Source organism: Gopherus evgoodei, chromosome 3 (assembly GCF_007399415.2).
Source record: "Gopherus evgoodei ecotype Sinaloan lineage chromosome 3, rGopEvg1_v1.p, whole genome shotgun sequence".
Taxonomy (NCBI): domain Eukaryota; kingdom Metazoa; phylum Chordata; order Testudines; family Testudinidae; genus Gopherus; species Gopherus evgoodei.
The window spans coordinates 225,025,469-225,046,964 of NC_044324.1; the positions used below are offsets into that span (position 1 = coordinate 225,025,469).

The following is a 21,496-nucleotide window of genomic DNA, read 5'->3' on the forward strand; positions in this document are numbered from 1 at the left end:
AGCATACATTAGAGCAGCCTCAGGGCTGCTCTAACAGGCACAAGGCTGCCTATGGAGAGTACGTAAGAGAAAGGAGATTTCTTTCAAAGAGAAGACAAGCCTAGCGAGAGGGGACGCAAGAAGAGCAGCTGGAAAGTTGGTTTAGCCAACAAAGTTTGAAAGAAGCTGGAGTGGACTAGGAATGGACTAAGGGGGCTGGATGCAGGCAATAAATAAGGAACCTCTGTGATGACACAATTATTTTGTTACTTTATTTACACATTTTGTTCTGACCCACGTTCTGGCTCAGGATGAGGCCTGGGCTCTGAATCTCAACCCTCTCTCAGAATTTCAGAGCCCAGGCTCCAACCTGCACCCGAAGGTCTACCCTGCTATTTTTAGCCCTGCAACGCAAGCTCTGTGAGCGCAATTCTGTTGGTGCAGGCTCTGAGACTCACTGCCGCAGGTCTCTGTTCGTAGTGTAGACAAACACTCAGACAGAAAGCAGACTCCTTCGCTGCTTGCCATAGCTCCCCCCAAAGAAACGACATCACAAAACCAGTGCCGGATTTTCAATTAGGCACAGTAGGCACGTGCTTAGGGCCACCAGTGTTCTTGGGGCACCTAAAAGTGGGTTAAAAGTTTATTTTTTTATGGAAAACACGGTCAGCTGTAGGCGGGGGGGCAATGAAGATGCTGTGCCTAGGGGCGCATAAGGTACAAATCCAGCCCTGCATGAAACTAACAGAAGAACATTTCTTCAGATTTGCTGCAGGCCCCCACACGCAGAAAAAGGCCTGTGTGTAACAGCGCTATCGGGGGACTTCTACGAGGACAGTGTTAATGAATCTTTTCCATCTCCATTGTTTTTTCATGTGAACTTACTCTGTCACCTACTTTGCACTGTATTAAGTGCATTAGAAAACAAAACTCTGGGAAGTGGCCAAGGCCTCCAGTAAGATGGTGCCAGCTTTTGATGTTAGTTTATTGGTTCTCTAGCTGTGGTCTGGGCATGTTCTGAACCTTCATACTCATGTTATTGCTAGAACCGTAAATTCAGTAATAACAGACAAATAGTCTTAAGTGGCTAGTCTGGATAAGAATGTGGACGTATAGGTCAATTTCCACATTAAGGCCCATGAGAAAAATATAATCAAAATAATTTTGGTTTGAAAAACAAATGTATTGCTTTAAAAAAATAGCCTACCACCATTCATGCTTTCTCCACTTCCTCCTGCTTTAGCCTTCAGAAAGAATCTATCTCCTTTGAATTCCCAGAGTGTGAAAGGTCATATCTAGCCTCATATGGAAACCTATAAACCACTAGCTTCAAGAGAGACATCTTTAAAATCATACTTGAATGGCTGACCATTGTCGTATGCATGAGTCTGAGAGAAGCTGCCGTTTTCATTCCTATGGCTGGTTAGCTTAAACATTTTTCTGTTAGCTTCAAGGGGGTGAGTGATTTATTTGTTTGTTTCGAGTTTCAAATGTCAGCCAGAGCCTGCGGCTTTTTGCAGTGAGGTCACAGAGTCCCATCGTTACTAAGGGACCTAGGTTGCCGCAAGCTCTCTAAGGGTTTGGCTACACTTACAGTCGTACAGCGCTGGGAGTTACAGCTGTCTTCGTACAGCTGTGTAGGGAAAGCACTGCAGTGTGGCCACACTGACAGCTACCAGCGCTGCAGCGTGGCCACATTTGCAGCATTTGCAGCGCTGTTGAGAGTGGTGCATTGTGGGCAGCTTTCCCAGCATTCAAGTGGCTGCAACGTGCTTTCATCACCAGCGCTGCAATCGTTACACCCCAAGCAGACCAGGTGTACAGCCAGAGCTGCAGCCAGGGAATTGCAGCACTGGATGTGCCTTGCAGGTGTGGACAGTTACTAAGTTGCAGCGCTGTAAACCCACTACCAGCACTGCAACTCTCCAGTGTAACCAAGCCCTAAGCATTACACGCCAGCCTAATATGGAAATCACAGCAAAATGCACAACTTAAAAATAGTGAGAGAGCAGCGGCAGAACCATGAACCGAGGCTGTAATAGCCCAAGCTGATGCAGGCAAACCTGAATTGTCACAAAGCTTTAAGTACAAAATGGCAGAGGCAAAGGATGGAAGTAGGTTAAGTGACTTTTTTTTACAGGTAAATGTCCCACATCTCCAGAAGAGATCCTTGGCTGCTGACAATGGTTTTAGCCCTTTATAAAGGTTATTTCACCAGATCCTCGCTCCTGTGAAGAGTGGTTGGCTGCAGTTGTCTCTCTCAGTAATGGCTTTTTACTGTGAGAGTCAGGGGGTAGCAAGCCTTTCCCAAGAGTGGGATTTGAGGGGAGAGGCAGGGATGGGGTCAGAAGATTCAGGGCTCACATGTCAAAGGGGAGCTTGGCCTGTGGCGTCCTGACAGTTCTGAGTCTGGCCTCAAGGGCCACGATGGCCATGCATGTTGGGCCAAATCCCAGCATCCTTATTCAGAGCCTATTCTCTCCCCTGCCTACATGAGAGAATTCTGCAAGCCTCAGCTGGTTGGGACCTTGCTTCCAGGCCTTTCTGTCAGGAGAGCATGTTTTGCTCCCAGAGGATAAACCTGGGTATCACCTCCTTGAACTCAGATCCCTTCAGAGCTGCTGGGATCTGCAGCTGAGGAGAGGCTTTGGTTCTTCCTGATTGCTATAGAGCTACACTTCCAGGGGCTATCACAAACTAGCCCCTAAACCGATGTACCCCGCACGGAGAGAGGGGTACAAAGTGCAAACTAATGCAAGCCTCACATGTTCCCCACAGGCTGGGGCCCAAACAGCTTCACTCTCCTCAGCCATCCCTCCCAGCTCTGGAGAGTGGGACTCCATGGAACCCGCAGGTTTGAGGGAATCAGGGGGCAGACAGCAGAGATGAAACGCCTCTCCTTCTGCAGGGCCTGGAGTGAGGAGAATGGGGCCCTGGAGGGAGCAGCATGGGGCCCTCAGTTTTTACTCTGTGTTTATTTAAGCAAAGCTCCCATGGTCTCTGGCAGCCATTTCTACTGAGTGAAGATTTCAGGCCTCAACCTACGCTTGTGCCCAATGATGATCACAATGATCCAGCAAGAGCCAGAGACCAAAGTGCTCATCAGATCTCCTGGTGACACTGACAAGGCCCACAACAGGGTGGGTGGACTAATGTGGCAGGCTCTCAGGGGAATGTGAGGCTGGGGACTGTGCTGGTTTTTAAAGGGCCATAGACTGGTCACTCTCTGTGGAAATACCTCTGTCCTGTATAAATTCCAGATTTGAGTGAGCACATGTCCAAGCTGGCCCATCAGAGTAAAGGTCAAGCAGCCCCAGCCAGTGCTCCCCATTGGATTTAGGGCCCATGGAAGGCAGAAAGGATGGGACCTCAGGGCTGCTGTCTACCAGTCATGTTTCAATTCCATGTCAGTGTAGACACCCTTGAGGTGGCTGAGACATTAGTAGTGCATGTGTGAACGTGTGTACATACATGCGCAAACATTCTATACCCAGCCCAGATCAGGGCTTTCAAACCAAAGGTCCCCACGATCTTTTCAGGGCTTCTGCTTTTCTGTCTCACACTCTGATGAGCCTGCTGCTCCACTTTCTTTGGCTTTGATGGGGGCGGATTAACTCGAGACCCTGTTAATCAGTGAGAGAGGGACCCTGGCATCCCTGTGCAGGATTCCATGTGCTTCACCTCTCCTCCTCCTTGGAGACGTGACTCAGGGGCAGTCTCCTCCATTCCCCAGGGAGGGTTACTGTGGCAACGACCACGTATATTTCACATATCATGAAGATCCAGAGGTGCAGCATGTGAAGAACACAGGCCAAATGCAGCCATAGGGCCAGTGGTGTTAATTCCATACCAGACCATGGAATTTGCTCCTACTTATCCCAGATGTGACCTCAGCCCCATAGTTCCCAGGGTGCATTTCAGTGTTATACTTGAGCCTTATTGTAGAATGCTGTGGGATGCTGTGTGGCTGCCCCCTGAGATAATTACTTGATGAGTCTTTGCCCAAACTAACCTCCTTTTGATGTTTCTGTCCTCCCTCCTGTTTCTCCTTTTCTTTACTCTCCCTTTCCCCCCTTACTCTTGAATCTCTATTCTTCTCTGTTTCAGCAAAACGATATCAGTCAAAATAATTGATGATGAGGAGTATGAGAAAAACAAGACCTTCTACCTTGAGATTGGGGAGCCCCGTCTGGTGGAGATGAGTGAGAAGAAAGGTGGGGGATCTGCTCTGAGGCTGAGCCCAGCCTGCGTGCACATGTCCTGATCACTCATGGATGCCTGGCACTTTCCAATACATGCAATCTGAAACATGCCTTCCTCTATCTATGTCAAAGAGCAGGAGTCAAGTCACCAGGGTCTGGAGCTGACAACCTTTGTTTGCACTTTGGACTCCAATTTCGGTTTTCCATACTTAAATTCAGACATTATGGGTCTGATTATGAGCTGGCGTAGATCAGCATAGCTCCATTTACTTCAATGGAGTGATGATGGCTTACACCAGTCAAGGATCTGGCCCTTCATAAGTTGCTGGGGTGCTGCTGTTACTTAAAAGCAAAACCAGTCCACCTCCTTTTATGGTTCAGATACTTGGCACAGAGCTTTGAATAGAATCCAGATGTAGATTGGCTGCAAGCAAAGCAACCAAACCCTCTGGTGTTTGGATTTCCTTTTCCATGTAACGCTTATGTGGTGCATGAACAATAGCTCCCCACAATGTAAACCTATCTACTTCATTTCAGAGTTACATTTGTGGAGTGGCTCCTCTTTCAGAATGAAACAGCCTAGGTGCAGTGATGGACTTTCTGCTCTTTTACATAAGTAACTGAGGCAGATGTGCTCCTCCCGTCGTATCATCTCGGTAACCATCTCACCTGGTTGAACTTAAAGCATGCGTGTGTGACGCCAACCATTTGTTTTGCCTTTGTCTTGTGTTCCTACAGGAAATTCATTACCCTTAAAATACTTGACCGTGAGGAGTATGAGAAAGAGTGCAGTTTCTACCTTGTGCTTGAGGAACCAATATGGCTACGAAGAGGAATGAAAGGTGTGAGAGTAAATCCAGACAAACTCTCGAGAAATTGTAGTCTGCTCTCTCTGTCTCCCTACTCTCACACTTGCTCTCTCCTCGCACTTGTCTTCCAGATATTTTTGCCATATCTCCTCTCAAGCTTAGCAACTTTACCTTTTTTATTGTTTGGCGGGTGTAACTCTGGTCCCAGTTACTAGGTCCCAGTAACTAGCTCCCACTGAAGCAGGTTGGCATTAAATACAAACCGACTTTTTTTTGTCAAGTTTCATCTGTGAACTTCTCCCACTTGTGAGGCAGTGAAAGAAAACAATCCTGTGAATAAATCACTAGGGGTTCATATCTTCTCTGTGCTGGCTTGGGAGGGACAAGCTCACACACACTGCAGAGGTGCTGTCAACCAGGAGTTTATGGCAGCATCTAGCCCCCACAAAGTGATCACAAACACTGGAGTGGGTCTGAGATTCCAGCACATGCAATGTGGGAAGACAGAGTGTGAATCCTAAACTGTCAATTGCTATTGCAACAGTATCAGAAACAAAGACATTTCAGTTGTGTATTCAAAATTTACAGCACTGAAATGTCATATACAAATATTCTTTTAATCTAAGAGAAGACAGTCTCTTTTTTTATTAAAAAAGATAACTGCATCATTTTTAGCAGGAGATAAAGTATACCCTCTGTTTAAATAAAAATCACATTCATAACTCAACATTTTTAGCTTTTTACACTGGTAATGAGCATACAATGAGATCTGAAGGTAGTTCAAAATCAGGTAATTCCAGTAGGAGGTCTGTAGTCAGGATTTCATCCAGTGAATCTGGAAGTAAATAGGTAGAATGCACTGAAAGTACAGTGATCTGGACATCCCACTGAATCCTCATAAGGGTGGTGAAATCAGTTTCCATCACACAAAATAAAAACACTTCTCTAAAGCAATTGCAAACAGATTCATAGATGATTCTTTAATCTAGCAGAAAAACACCTAGCAAGCTCCCATGTCTTGGAGATGAAGTTAGAGAAAATGAGACTAGAAATAAAATTCACATTTTTAACTCTGAGGGTACTTAACCCTTGGAACAATTTATCTAAGGATGTGGTGGATGGAGTCACTTGGCGTCTTTAAATCAAGGCTGGGTGTCTTTGCAGAAGAGATTTTATAGCTCAAAGAGAAGGCAGAAAGCATTGTGCAAGGTTCTCTCATCCATGCTGTACAGGAGGTCAGACTAGATGATCTTAATGATCCCGTCTAACCTTCAGATCTCTGAATCTAAGACTTAGGTACATTGTTATCTGCTTTGCTGAATGGGGGCCTTAGCAAGCTGGTGTTTGTGGACGCTCCATAGGAATTTACAGGGGGCAGCTGGAATAGTGGTGTTAGCTCCCCTGTGCCCTGTATATGGGGAGTTGGAGACTAGGGATAACATAAATGTAGAGCTCATAACCCTTCCCCCACCCCACCCAGCCCTGGCACTCATTAGTGACCCTTCCATGCAGGGCCGGTGCTACCATTAAGGCAAACTAGGCGATTGCCTAGGATGCCAAGATTGGGGGTGCCAAAAAGCGGTGCTCCCAATTTTTTATTTTACAGCGTTCCTCCCCAAGCACATAGTCGCTGCTCCAGTTCTCCCGCCTCCCAGGCATGCAGCGCCAATCAGCTGTTTGGCACTGCAAGTCTGGGAGGGGAGGAGAATTAGAATGGGGGTGGCATGCTCAGGGAGGAGGCGGAGCAGAGATGAGCTGGGGGGGGGGAGCCTCAGGGCGGTGGGGATGCAGAGCTGCCGCAGGGCTGGATGGGGGGCGCAAGGTGGAAGTTTTGCCTAGGGCGCAAAAATTCCTTGCACCGGCCCTGCTTCCATGCTAGCCTGTTAGGTCGCACCATGAAGTCTGCCTCTACATTGCACGGGGCATGCTGAGTCTTTACATCCAGCACATCCACCTTGTGCCCCGCTCCCAAGCACTGTGCAGGACATCAGTGGTGCAGAGAGCATTGCTTGGGCTCCCCACGCCTTGTGGCATTTCACCTCAAAGAAATAAATAGGCTTCCCTTCTTATAGACTAAATCCACTCATTTGCTGACTACCCCCTGATCCAGCAAAGCATGTAAGCATGGCCCCAATTCAGGAAAGCATCCCTGTTCAAGGCAGCACTTAAGCATATGCTTAAAGTTAAGTGTGTCCTTAAGTGCTCCCCTGGATAGAGATGGGCTTCAGCACAAGTGTGGGTCAGGGCTGTGTGTGTCACATGTGAGTAGTCCCAGTTAAGTCAAGGGGGCTAGTCACATGCTTAGTTTCATATATGCTTAAGTGCTTTGCTGGATCAAGGTCTAAGATGACTTCATGTATATCAAATGTTGGCGCATTTAGACTGAAACACAATACTATTTATTTTAGTTCCTTTTCCTGCAGTAGGCAAAAAAAATACCCCTTGTTACAGAAAAACAAATGAATAGGAAATGTCCATTCACTGGTAGCTGTCTGCTTTTAAAAAAATAATTAAGCTAGTTAATATAAAAGAGAGAGAATAATCTGGATTAGTTTAATAAATTACACAGACAAGAAATTCAGTTCAGTCCGATTCATCTTTACTCAAGTAAATACATGATTTTATCAGGCTCAAACAATTCTGCCTTTAGAAAAACTAACTTTTGTTCACACAGTAAGTTGGTCAGTGGCTCTAAATCCAGGCCTTTCTAACAGCTGGGTACATTTCTAATCCTGTTCAAAGGTGTATTTTTCTCAGAGTACATTCATAGGAGAACTAGGGGGAAAGGGACAGGTGAAATTTTGTGCTCAGTGAGTGCATTCATCAGGCAGTCTTAGAGCACAGGGACCAGCCAGACACCTCTGCCCCATACTAGGTTGATGCTGTCTTGCAACATTTCCTAGTTGGTTAGTTGCATTGGCACTGCCATGCATAAGAAGGCAGCAGAGCCAGCGTTCTTGGAGCTGAATTCACCATACACTAGCCAGAGCTCAGGAGTGATTCAGCCAGGCCTCAAGCTCTACAGCACACCTAAGAGGAGGGAGTCTGCCAGCTCTGTGTCTGCCAAGCAGTATTCCCCAGCCAATTTATGCCAGTTGCGCATAGAGGGACCAGTGAATTGCCCCATGGTGCTTGTGGAGTACTGGGGAGATCCCAGCCGTTGCTCACCAGCAGCCTTTAGACAAGGTGCAACTTGCTATTCCTCCAGCCTCCCCACATGCTCGGGATTCCCAGGGGAAGGTGAACTATGGCCATACTCCAGCTCTACCCATAGACAAGGCCTTGTAACATTTGGTGCTGCTGGGCATAAGAGCAGCACCAGACACACACCTTCCAAGATACTGGGCAAGCAATAGCTGCATCCTTCTAGCTGCCTCCTGCATGGGAGCACTGGGCTCCCTGCTCCCTCTCTGGCCTAGTGCGCTGATAGGAGACAAGCTGCCATGACCTAGAACTAGATGGATTCCTCAGAGGGCTGCATTTATCCCAAGAGAGAACATTGCACACGGACCTTTTTCCCCCTCCCCTGCATTCCTTGACAGATGGATGCCCTATGTGATTATTAGCTCATGGAAAATTCCACTAAATCTGACATACTAGCACAATGCAATAGAATCCCAGTGAGTGGGATTTGCATCACTAGCAGTGCTAGGGACATCTACTGTTGTTTTCATATCACCAAAATAAAATCAACCATTGACACTGAAAGCTATCCATTGACTTCATTCGGTACTTCATGGACGCAGTGTTGTCCACTCTCATGGTTTTATCATGAGTCTTGGATTATTTGGAGGGTTTTTAAAGCTCTTGCTGCTAGAGTCCTGTGATGACATGAGACTCCCAGCGTTCGGTTTATAAAAAGAAAGTTTCTAGCTCTCATGGCTTCAGGGGAAAGCTTGAAAATATGAAGCCAAGGCTCCATAAAGTTTTAGTAGTCAGAAGGTAAATAAAAAGAGCCAAAAATGTATGTCTTTTTAAAATCTCATGATTTTTAAACCAGTTTTCGAGGACCAACTTATGATTTTTGAACTCTTGGGGCTGCTAATACTGTGAGCTCAGCTTCTGAAATCAGGCCTAGGTGTGCTAAAAATTAAAATACCTAAAATCAGCAGCTACTTTTGAAAACATTGGCCTGATCCTCTCTGCTTCAGTTTCCCTCCCTTTGAAAAGGGTTAATACTTCCTGATCTTACTACCTTTCCAGGGTATTGCTAGAAGTAATTAGTTAGTGTTCAGTTCTTCAGAGATCCAGAGTGCTATCTGAATACTAAATGATAGTTATTTTTTATTAGGGCTTAAACTGTTATTTTGCTAAATGACAGGATAAATACTGTATTATATTTGGTGAGTCAAGCCCTAGCACAAACTGTACGTCTTTCATTCTACGTTCCCTGTAGAAATCAGCCCATCATATAATTATTATTTTCCATTTAGAGTATTAGAGGAAGTAAAAGTATCCAGCAAACAGCCCTTACATCCATATTTTGGGACATATTTCCTCTATCTGTGGCAGTATTGCCATTGATGTTGTTGGGCGCTCCATGAATACCTGGCCCAAAGGAGGGAAATGAATTTTGTCTTTTATACCATATTACTTTATGTGACTTTTTTTTTTTAATTCAGAGCCCACACTCATGAAATGTTTGTGTTCCGTTATTTTCAATGCTCTTTTCTGGGTACCAGTGGTATCCTGAAACTTTACAGGTTTTCATTGTCTGGGCCTGGGAGCTGGAGTCTTTCTGTGGATGTTCCTTTTAATTTCATTATTCATTTACTTTTCTTCTTCTTTGTTTGTCTCTCTGTCTGTCTCCTTCACAGCTCTGTTGTTGAATGAGCTTGGTAAGCACTGCATTTCTTGTATTTCTTTTTCATTTTCCCAGTGTGTCCATATATTGGTGGAAGATGATGATTTTGTTTGACTTTTCCTTTTGCTCACAATAATCTCTTTTAAGGTTGTTAATACCATTTTACTAAGCCCAGGTAATTGAGATCATGTTCTTCTTTGAGTATATGCTCCAAAAATTGTTAGCTGAGACATGAACATTTGTGTTAAAGGAGGGATGGTGACCAAAATCATAATTGAAAGTGGCATTAATTACAATGACAAGAGATCCTGAGGGGGTTAGGAACAGCATTTCACTGAGATCTGGGCAGCTAGCTCCTTTGGAAATCCCAGACAATGAGCACATTTAGGGTCAGAGTCTGTCACCCTTACGTGCACTGAGTAGCTCCACAGTAATCCCAATGGGGTTATTAGGGCATTAGACGCTACTGAATGGAGCAACGGTATCGGACTCTGGCCACTAGTGGGTACGTTCAATACAACTGACTCTTTGGGTTTGCTACTATCCTTTGGGTTGATTTCATTGGACGCTATGCGCTAATTTGTAGTAAAAAGATGTGGAAAGCACTAAGAGTCTCAGAAATGTACAACAGAACTGAGCTGTGCAAACTAATTCATATCCTGTTACGTAGGCATAAGAAACAGAATGTTTGTAATACCTGGCAATGCTTTGGCCAGAATACTTAGGGCTTATTGTGGTGAAATTGACCACAGAAGCTATTCCACAATCACTCCCCCTGTGCACACTCTTACTCAAGAATCAGTGTGTGCGTACGGGGAGCTATTCCAGAATAGCTGTAGCATTTTAAACTCCCTTCCTTATAACTTCGCAGTGTAGACATACCCTAACTACATATATTCAGAAAACTCTGCATGCTGTTTTGAGGGAGGTGTGGAATGCTGCCTTCTTAGAGCACACTGCAAAACCAGCCTCCAAATTTGGAATACAAGCTATCCCAAGCAGGATACACAAACACACAAGATGCAGGTGTGGGGGGGAATCCCAGCAAAGCTAAAGCATTCTGCAGGCTACCTTGGAAAATAAAAGCCTGGGCCTTATCCAAGGCTCATTGGAATCAATGGAAAGACTCTCACTCATTTCTGTGAGAGTAACTTGATATGAGCAGAACTTTGCCCCAGCTCTAGGTAAATGATGAATGTTTCTAGGGATGTCTGAGCACTCAGGGGCTTGGTGGAAATGGAGGTGGAAGGGGCTTTCCTCTTCCCCAGCATTGTATCCATCCCTCTTGAATAGCCCTCCATTTAGTCCTAAAGCTACCCAACCGCAGCATGGATTTAGTGCATCATGTCCTCTTACGCCCACCCTACTGCTGCTTTTATTGCTGAAAATGTTCTCACACCAGAAAGAGAGACTCATGGGGTGAGGCCCTAGGAAAAGTAACTTGCTCTTAATGAGAGGATACTGCATCATTTTGAGTTCAGTGCATCCCTCTCTCTAGTCTGTCTCCCACACTGAGCCCTGCACTCGGGCCAAGTTGGGCTGAGAGGAGGGACAGTAGCTGTAGGGTTTTTTATCTTTTCCACTGTGTGATTCTAGCCACTGTCGCCACCTAGAAATGCCCTCTCTCTCATGCCTGGTTGGCAGGGAAGGAAGAGATTTGCACAGCTCAGCTTTGTAGTGAATCTTTAAAGTTCTCTGCACTTCCCAAACTGGAGTTAGATTGGCAGCTGCTGGGGTAGAACCTGCTAGAGGGGACCTAGGAGGCGTGTCCCGCCCCAGCCCTGAACCACACCCCAAGGGGGTCCTCCATGGGTGGATAGGAGGGCTAGCCATCTCCACAACACTAGCCCTACCTCCAGTCTGCACCCCACAGAAGGCTCTCCACTAGTCCAGGATCTGTGCTGCACATGGGGGAAGACTGGGCAGTACAAGGAGGGGGCCAGGGAAAACCACATTCCCAATTACCCCTTGACTCTGTGAACGTGTAGCTGGAGCTGTCCTGTCTCTTAGGTGGAGCCCTCCAGGACTAATTTGGCTGCTGTGAACAGTGAGGAGTTCCAGGGGACTGAGCAGCTACTGAGGAGGCAAAGGGCCTCTGTAGGATTGGTGCTGGCCTCCTTCAGACTCCATGGGATCCACAGTGCCAGGAGGCGGGGGAGAGTCTGGTCCCTGGGTCAGTCCCTGGCCTACTTAGCAGGGGGCAAACCTCCTTCCCCCGAGTGATGGTGGGGGAGCAGCTGGCTGCAGCTGTCCCCATGATTCTGGGGTAGCTGAGGTGGAAGAGAGATTGTTCCAAGCGGTGCTGTCTTAAGCCATGTGAGGTGAGAGGGAAGCTAGCATGCATCCAGCCCATAGGCCTGCTGTCTCCTGGCACCCTCAGCCCAGTCTCCCCCACCCAGTCATTCAGAGCTCCACAAGGCCCGGCAGACTGGGTTGGGGGAGACCATGGCCTCCATGCAGACCCGAGGCAGGGGACAATCCCTGCTAGAAATGGGAGACAGGTGTTGTAGTGAGCTGCTCCTCTGCAGCTCACACCGTGGAGGGAGAGTGTGGGCCACTGCTCTGGGGGGAGGCTGCTGCGAGATGAATGTCACTGTGATAATGCAAAAATAGATGCTAATCTGCTTTCTCTTTCTCTCTCTTTTTGTTTTGTGGTTCGTTTAGGTGGCTTCACAATAACAGGTATGGATTTCCGATTCCCTCCTTGCCCCGTGCCACTGTTCCTCTTTGTGTTGTTAACTGCCAGGTGCTCATTCTGCTCTTTTCTCTTTATTTCCTGTTTGGTTTTTTTTAATGGAGGGAAACTTCTGAATGGTAAGAAAGCGCTGTTCAGTTTCCTTGCCACCTACTCCGAGCCACTAGTGTTAGCACGGCACCGTCTAACAGCGAGTGATGTGTCCTTGTCACCAGCTTAACCTCACATGTGTTTCACAGTAATCCCCGTCCTTTAGCTGCAGTGATTACAGCACATACCAGCTAGACTCTGCCTCAGCGCAAAACTCGCAGCCCTTGGGGAGGGAGGCCAAATGGAGTGAAATGGACCCCAGCCTGGGCAGCCTGAGAGGCTACACTGAATTAGGACAGTTGTCCTTGGGCTGCTTAGCCACACAGCCCCTGGGAACTCTGGCACTCATGCCAGGCCGGCATGCTCCTGCACAGGGACCTGTGGAGACCAGCCTCTGGCTGCCGTACCTAGAGCCTGCCGCAGGGGGATGTTCTCCCAGGGCCTGTCTGCTCTGGAGCTGAAAGGGGAGGTTTCCCACTCAGGGAGACCTGTGCGCTGGCTAGCAGTGTAGCTGTGGTGGTGGGAGGGGCTAGCTGTCAAAGGATGCACCTCGGCTTTCAGAGAGGCTTTTGCCTGGGGACACTCTAGCACATGTGCCCTCCAGGGCTACGCTGCTATTTTTAGCACGGTAGCTCGATCAGAGCTAGCCTTTGTGGAGACTACACTGGAAGTTACTCTTTGCAGCTCCAGTATCAACAACCCCCCAGTCTGCTAAACAGCTTTCCTCAATCCGCGTGCAGTCTGACCCATGCTTTTCACAGCCATCAGAGGAGTGGGGAGGTGAACCTAAGGCATGGACCAAAATGTGTGTCCTGCTGGTACCTTCTCCTGAAGGGGATGTCAGTCACTTCTATGGCAGGACTGGCCCCCATGCCGTGTGTCCACAGCCCTGCCCCACAGTGGGGATGCCTCCTGGGACGCCATGGGCTGCAGTTCTTGTGGCACCGTCATGCTGCCACGGAAGAGGGGAACGTAGAAGCAGTAGAGAGGCCTTCCACTCGGGTTTCCCTGGCCTCTCGCTGATCCCTGGTGTCTATGTGAATCCTGGAGTGCTCCTACATAGTTTGGGAATCAGCCCTGAAAATCCCCTATGTCCCTTACAGATCAGGGAGTAGCTAGGCCTCCTCGCCTCATGGGTTTTCCCTACAGGAGCGGGTAGCTGGGGCCAGCATTGTTATTCCTAAGTGCAGGCAGTATGCATGGCGCTGCACAAGACACCAGTACACCATTGCCTGCCCGGAGAGATATGGCCAAACTCCACAGATGGTGATTTGATCCCTGTCCCCAGGTACGGGGTGACATGTAACTGCATTTCTCTGTCAGCAAGAACAGTTGGGGGGGTCTGCTTCCCTATTATCAGGTGGAGATCAGTGAGAAACGGAGAATCAATCATCTTCTGTAATTCCCAGTGTCAGTCTGTCAGCAATCAGTGCTGCAGATGCAGCTGATTGTGAAATAAAGCTACTTGGCTGCATGCTGCCAAGAAACACTTGGCTGTTTAAAATGCCACTCTGAAAGGATGCCTGAGAAATCAGTCCTCCCCATCTGGTGTTCTGGATCCTGGCACCCTCCTCAGGGAGTGGGCGAGGCAGGAATGGTTCCACATGGATCAATGCTGGGGTTTGAATGGCAGAGTTCCAGCTGATGTGGTACGGCTGGGGAGCAGCAGGCTATGGGCTCTTAGTTGTACAGACTCGATGTGTGATCATTAGATCATCAGAAATGCCAGCCATATATGAAAGCATGTTCAGATGAGTTCCTGCAAACCGAGTTACATGAATTAGGGAACCATCTCTGCACTAAAGATACTCCTCCTCCATCCTGCGAGCGCCTGGCATAGGACTAGGGACTTCATGCCATCTTTGCACATCCCTATGTTCTGGGCTGTCCAATAGCCTGTCCAGACCTCATCTTAAATTACAACAGCCCCACATCTGCTCTAATTTACCCTTGGCTGCAACAACACCATAGAGCCATGGTATCATCTAAGAGTAACTGGAGTACCATGGCACTTCAGCCATGTTCTCTTCCCCAGCAGCTCTGTGCTAGGGGCTGGGAGAAAAGACCAGTTACGGCAGATCTGTGCCCTCCAGGGAAGACCCTATGCTCAACATGGAGATTTGCTGCCTTCACAGACCATTTGTGCTGCCAGAGAGGCTTCAAGGGGCAGTGGAGAATTGGGCTCAATAGGCGTAAGAATAGCAACAAATAATTAGACAAGCATGCCAGTGTATTCACAGGGTTGTATGTGAGCCATGCATGTGTTACCAAATCTCTGCACTTGTCCAACAGAGGAGCAGACACACATGCCTTTTTGGTTAATGTACACCTTGTAATTGTTGCTCGGCTGTTAGCTCTGCATTGGAGAAGAAGAGCCATCAGTCTCCCTCTTAGTACTAACAGAGCGCGGCAATGACCGTGACTCTGCATGAGGAGGGGTTCAGAGGGCCAAGCTCAAACAATGGGAAACTATTTTTAGCTAACAAGGTACTTCACATACCTCTGATCTCCCTGATCGCTTGTCTGAAAAGCACACGCAGAATCAGACTCTGAGAAGCCAGCCCCAAATTGGGACAGTTAAAAAAAAAATTAAATAACACCACATACAATTTTTGACATTTTTCCAGTGTAACTGAGATTGAACTTGGCCAGCTGTGCTGGAAATAGATGTCCACAGCTTGCCACCATGGCTATGAGGGTAAACTCTTGGATCACTTCTCTCTGGCTCTGCTTTTTCCCATCAGTCCAGGAGAGCAGACAAGAGGGTCTGCAATGGGGATTTAAAAACAATAACCTTGTGTGAAATAGAAATAGAATTCATTAACATCACCGAGTCACTGTGATCCATCCACTCATCTTCTGCCCATCACTTTGTTAGGCAAACCTGTCTTCAGGAAGGTCCATGCAAGAGAACATCCAATTCCTTCTACTGTAATCAGCATTCAAGGTATTCATTTTGACTTGGTTGTCTAGGAGCACAGTTTAATTAACACGAAGCTAATAGCTTTTGGGTGTTCATGTGCAGACACTAGTCATTTGTTCTAATGCACTTCTCTTTTATACTGTGTTCAGGGAATGCAGCGTTTCTCTGTGCCAGTGGAATTCTGTGCTTGAGTGGAGTTGGCCTAAGTGACTTCAGCATCTTCATTTGACTTCTTGGGGAGACTGAGTAGGGATCGCAGTAGGCTGATAAATGTTCAGTCACAAAGGGACCACCAGATCATCTAGTCCTGGGTGGGCAAACTTTTTGGGCCGAGGGCCACATCTGGGTGGGGAAATTGTATGCAGGGCAGGGGGTTGGGGTGCAGGAGGGGTGCGAGGTGCAGGCAGGGGGCTTAGGGCAGGGAGTTGGGGGGGGTGCAGGAGAGGTTTGGGCTCTGGGGTGGCAGTGGTGCACATGGGGGCCAGGGCAGGCTCCCTGCATGCCTGCCCTGTCCCCAGCCCCACGCCGCTCCAGGAGGCACTGCAGCCCCTGTGGGAGGGGGGGCAGAGGGCTCTGCGTGCGCGGCCCTTGCTGCACCTCCAGGTACCTCCCCCAAAGCTCCCATTGGCCAAAGTTCCCCGTTCCCAGCCAATGGGAGTCATGAGGGGCAGTGCCTGGAGGCAAGGGCAATGCACGGAGCCCTCTGCCGCCCTCTCGGGGGCAGAGCGGCGGGGGGCCTGCGGCACTGTGTGGGGCAGTCCCACAGGCCATATCCAAAGCCCTGAGGGGCCGGATCTGGCTCGTGGGCCGTAGTTTGCACACCCCTGATCTAGTCTGACCTCCTGTATACCACAAGTCAAAGAATTCCATCAGTTACTCCTGCATCAAGCCCAATGACTTAGGATTGACTAAAGCAGGCCTTCTGGAAAGGCATCCACACTTGATTTGAAGACTTCAAAAGATGGTGAATCCATCTCTTCACTTAGTGCTTTGTTCCAGTGGTTAGTCACCCTCACTGTAAAAACTTTAGGTCTTATTTCTAATTTGAATTTGTCTGGCTTCAGCTTACAGGCATTGGTTCTTCTGCCAATTCTCCAAGCAATGTTTGGCTGAAGCAAGTGATAGATTCTTTCACCCTTCACTCCAGGCTAACAATGTTATTTGCCTGGGAACTTCTTTAACTTTTTAAAATGCCAAATAATAGTTTAGCGACAGGAATCCATGTAGACCTTGCCCAGACTCTGATGGATTTCTTTCCAGACAAGCTTCTGTATCCATGTGCTGTGTCCTTTCTCACCTGTCTCATATTGGATCCCTTCTCCGTGTGTCACTTGCTCTCCTTCCAGAACAGACCCTCTTGCACTCCATGTCATTTCCCAGCAGCAGTAGCTGTCAGGACAGGCATCATTTGCAAAGTTCCCATGGAGACACGCATGCCTTGTAAAGGGTGCGTCACACAGATGGGTGTATCTAATACATATATCCAGCTGAGGTGGGTATCAGTCAAACTCATGTGAGTCTTATATACACTTAAAAAGATAATGAGCCAATGCTTCTCTGCTGCCTTGCACCTTATGTCGATATTTACATGAGGACAAAGTGGAGGGAATGGGATAGCTCAGTGGTTTGAGCATTAGCCTGCTAAACCCAGGGTTGTGAGTTCACTCCTTGAGGGGGCCACTTAGGGATCTGGGCAAAAATCAGTACTTGGTCCTGCTAGTAAAGGTAGGGGGTTGGACTCAATGACCTTTCAGGGTGCTTCCAGTTCTTAAAAAAAGAAAAGATGTAAAGTGCTAATAGATCAGATTGGCCATATGAGCTACAAGGCAGTGGTGAGTCACAGCCAGTGTATATACGCTTCAGGGCCTACATCCTTAGCTTGTGTAATCAACATAGTTCCATTAAAGACAATGTCAGCATTGTAGCCCTTAGAGCAAGGCAGGTCTACGCCAGCTGAGTATCTGACCTGTGGTTCATACATTTCAGTAATATACATGTCTTTATGATGCCTGGTATTTTTCAGTGTATAGATACTTGTATTTTCCTGTTCCAATGATAGTTTTAAATAGCTGTAATTCCTACCAGTACCCCTTATTCAGTTCCAGTCACTACTGGCTCCTGGAGAAATTAAGTTCTCACATGAAACTGTTGCATAGTTCTGATGAGCCCTGCAAAATTCTTTGAAAAGTGAACAGCAGGGCTACTTTATAACCCCCTGTTGTTGTTTTTTAATCTCCCTGTGTGATGCCTCCCAAGCTTTCTGGGGTAAATTCTTGAGCTGGGAGGAAGTGTGGCGTGGAGAGTTTAAGGGGAGTTGATTTCTCTTGGGGAAGTCCAGATGTTTTATGAGCCCTCCATTATGCATCCATCATGCCTAGGAGCTGATTCCACCTCCCTGCACCTTCTGAGGCAGGGAGCCGCAGCAGCCAGCTGGCAACGGTGAAAGGGAGAGGAGACCCTCTGCCAGCAACTATGAGTTCCCCACTCCCACCCCACCCCCTCGCCTCTCCTCCAATCAGCGCAGAGAGACGATGAGGGAGCAAAGCCCCAGGATCAAGGGTAGTTTTGGGGTGGGGGAGGGAGGAGGCAGAGAGCAGGCTGGGCTGCTACACAGGCTGGCAGGATTCACTCCTGCCCAGTATCTCCTCCAGTGAAAAGGGGCCTGGCCCAGCCTTCTCCCTGCTATGCCCCCTCCTGTGCTGGAAAATAACACGGATTCTGGGCAGCTGGGCTCCTCCGCAGAGGCCTCTCCTGCCCCTTGGAGGGGAGGCAGTGAGAGGAGGCAGGGTCCCGAGTGGCTGCAGCAGTGAGGGCCTTGGAGCTGTGCAGAGGGAAGGCTGGACCTACAGTAACTGCATTAGGGGAGTAGCTGGGCATAAAGTAATTGCATTGGGAAGAGGTTCCTGCATCTTTACTGACTGCATGATTCAGCCAGGTCTAAGCCAATTGCATTGGGCAGGACAGGCCTAGATTAAATGCATGAGATGTCTGAATTGTATTTGTTACACTGAGGGTGGGGCAGAGACCCTCTCCTCAAATTCCTATCTCCCCCTGCACTCCCTACCTCATTTGTAATGGATTACAGAATTGGCCCAGTGGTGAGGCATCCGTACAAACAGGTGTTCCAGTTAAAACCATTATAAACTGACAAGTTAAGCCCTCAGGCAGCCTATGTGTTAGATTGGCTTGTTCCAGGTGAGTGCCCCCATTGTAAACCTTGAGATGTCAGCCACATTGATAGCCAAGGGACAGGAAACAAGCAGCTTAAAGTGCACCAGACTGCAAACCCTCCAGCTCATAGCAATGTTCTGGAGCATCATGAAAATCTGACAAGGGCTTTTCAATGAATAATTATCCATTTTGAATCTGCAGGTATTTAAACCACAACAATTAAAAGCATGAGTCGTTTAAGCCCCATTTCAGAACAGTGACGATTCCGCTTTGTAGTGGTGACGTTCTTGCTGCGGTGGGGAATGTTCTGTGAGGACAGAAAAAGATGGAAGTAAATATGTAGCCCTGCGCATTATCTATAGCTGTGAATATGTTTCCTAAAGGCTGGTTATCTGAGTGACAGCCTTCTCCAGGGGTAGGGCATGGGGCTGGCAGTGAGCAGGCTACAGGGTGACCTTGAGCACGTCACTTCTCTCTGTGCCTCTGTTTGTATTTGTCCATTTGCACTGCAAGCACTTGGAGACAGAAGCTGTTTTTATGTATATGATCAGCATAACAGGGCCCTGATCTCAGCTGGGGTCTGCAGGTATTAGTGCAGTACACACAAAGAATCATAACAAAGGCAAGAAGTACCATGGAGGTTGGAAATAAGGTTTTATTTTAAAATGGGCTAATAGACTGGCCATGACAGCAGCCACATAAGCAGCTGTGTGCGCCAGCACTTAGCTGCAAGATAAACAGACATATGGAGCAGCTCCTGGGGGCAGGGAGGAGCTAAGACCGCAAGGAGACAGGTGACATCTCAGAATTAAGGGGCAGGATGACTAGTTTCTGAAAGTGCTGCTTGGGTGTCTTAGTAGCAAATTTAAAAGACAAAAGGCATCTGATGCCTGTCATCCAAAGAGCCTCCTGCTTCTAAAAAGAAATTGAAAATGCTGAGGGTTGTTGTTCATCAGGTGAAACTCCACTCAGGGCCAGCTGGTGTAAGTTGGTGCAGCACCACTGAAGTTGTGTAGACAATCTCCACTGAAGTCAATGAAGTTTTGCTGATTTACACGAGCCAGAGAGTCATCTCTGAAATGTTCCAGATCCAGAGTTTTTTGCCAAACCATTAAACCTAACACTTGTAGGGTTTAAAACTAAATCCTTCCCATCCAACAATGCTGAAGGTCAGGGTTCCAGCTGCGTTTGTCTTGCTTGTAGCCTTTTCATGTGGTAACGTATGTTACTGGCAATTAAAACCATTGAAGGTTTTTAAGAGTAGATTAGACAAACACCTGTCAAGTACAGTCTAGGTTTACTGTCTATTAATTTTTTTCACACCACTCATGATTTTATAGACCTCTGTCATATCCCCGCCTTAATCTCTTTTCTAAAATGAACAGCTCTAATCTTTTTAATCTTCCTTTGTATGGAAGCCGTTCCATACCCCTGATCATCTTTATTGCCCTTCTCTGAACCTTTTTCCAGTTCCATTGAGATAAGTCAACCAGAACTGCACACAGTATTCAAGGGTTGGGCGCACCATGGGTTTATAGAGTGGCACTATATGTTCTGTCTTATTTTCTGTCCTGTTACTAATAGTTCCTAGCATTGTTAGCATTTTTGAGAACTGCTGTACGTTAAGCAGAAGTTTCCAGAGAACTATCCACAGTGACTTGTTCTTCCAGTTTGGTTCTGGCGCATTCACCCGTCCCTTCATGGAGTGCAAGATACCCTGCAGCCCTCCATGCAGACTGCTCAGGGGAAGGTTGTAGCCACTCAACAGTTTGAACACATCAAGCCTCCCAGGTGCTTGGTTTGTTGCCAAGCAGCAGTTAAGGTGTGTTACCCCCCCCACATTAAGATGAGTTAGACCAGGGCCGGCTCTAGCAATTTTGCCGCCCCAAGCACGGCGGCATGCCGCGGGGGGCTCTCTGCCACTCGCTGGTCCCACGGCTCCGGAGAGGCTGCCATAGCCTCATCTGTGGTAGAGAACTGCATTGTTACAAATTGCTATTGTTTATGGGAGCTGCTGTGACTTGTAACAATGCACTGAGACCACACTAGACATCTCAGCAAGCCTGTATCTGTTCAGCATGTCCACACACCGCACTCCCTCCAAGCAAGGCAGTGCCAGCATAGCATGGGTTGCCGGGCCCAGCACAGCTCCCCGATGGGGCCAGTGGGAAGGGCAAACCATTTTGGGAGAGGTGCTGTACTGTACCTAGGCCTGTGTTTAATCTGGTCTGTGTTTGTTTGCCAGAAACTGGGAATGGGCAACAGGGGATAGGTCACTTGATGATTCCCTGTTCTGTTCATTCCCTCTGGGGCATCTGGCACTAGCCTTTGTCTGAACACACAATACTGGGCTAGGTGGACCTTTGATTTGACCCAGTGTGGACGCTCTTAGATTCTGTGTAAACATCATTTGCTGAATACTAGTTATTTTCAAAAAAGAACAGGAGTACTTGTGGCACCTTGGAGACTAACAAATTTATTTCAGCATAAGCTTTCGTGGGCTACAGCTCACTTCTTCGGATGCACACACAGGTCTCATGGAAGTGCATGTTTATCGATATAGCAGTTTGGCTGAGGTTCAAATAAGCACCTGAACTTTTGGATGCTTAACCGAAATAAACCTTTCCAAGGTTCATTTACCTATTGCTAGTTGTTTAGACAAGAACACGTGACACACACATCGCAAGGCGATGGTGAGGACTTCAAGCTACTTGCTGCAGACTTGATTAAAATCTGTCTCACCAATTTTATGACTTGCTGCAAAAAATGTCAGCAAAGCACTCAAAATATTAGAACCCCTGCTCAGAGTCCTTGGTTATGCAA

General features: G+C 47.6%; 1 protein-coding gene across 15 annotated transcripts in view; it reads left to right on the plus strand.

The window, feature by feature from the left end:
• Positions 1-21,496, plus strand: part of SLC8A1 (solute carrier family 8 member A1) — a 337,151-nt gene that overhangs the window by 264,406 nt on the left and 51,249 nt on the right. For 2 of the 15 annotated variants that reach the window (XM_030558294.1, XM_030558301.1), the window contains exons 3-6: positions 4,087-4,193; positions 9,808-9,828; positions 12,459-12,476; positions 15,458-15,526. In XM_030558294.1, coding sequence (XP_030414154.1) covers positions 4,087-4,193; positions 9,808-9,828; positions 12,459-12,476; positions 15,458-15,526 — 215 coding nt within the window. Of the gene's footprint in view, positions 1-4,086; positions 4,194-4,919; positions 5,024-9,807; positions 9,829-12,458; positions 12,477-12,593; positions 12,609-15,457; positions 15,527-21,496 lie in introns of all 15 variants that reach the window. The other 13 variants (XM_030558295.1, XM_030558302.1, XM_030558298.1 and 10 more) reach the window with 7 other exon arrangements.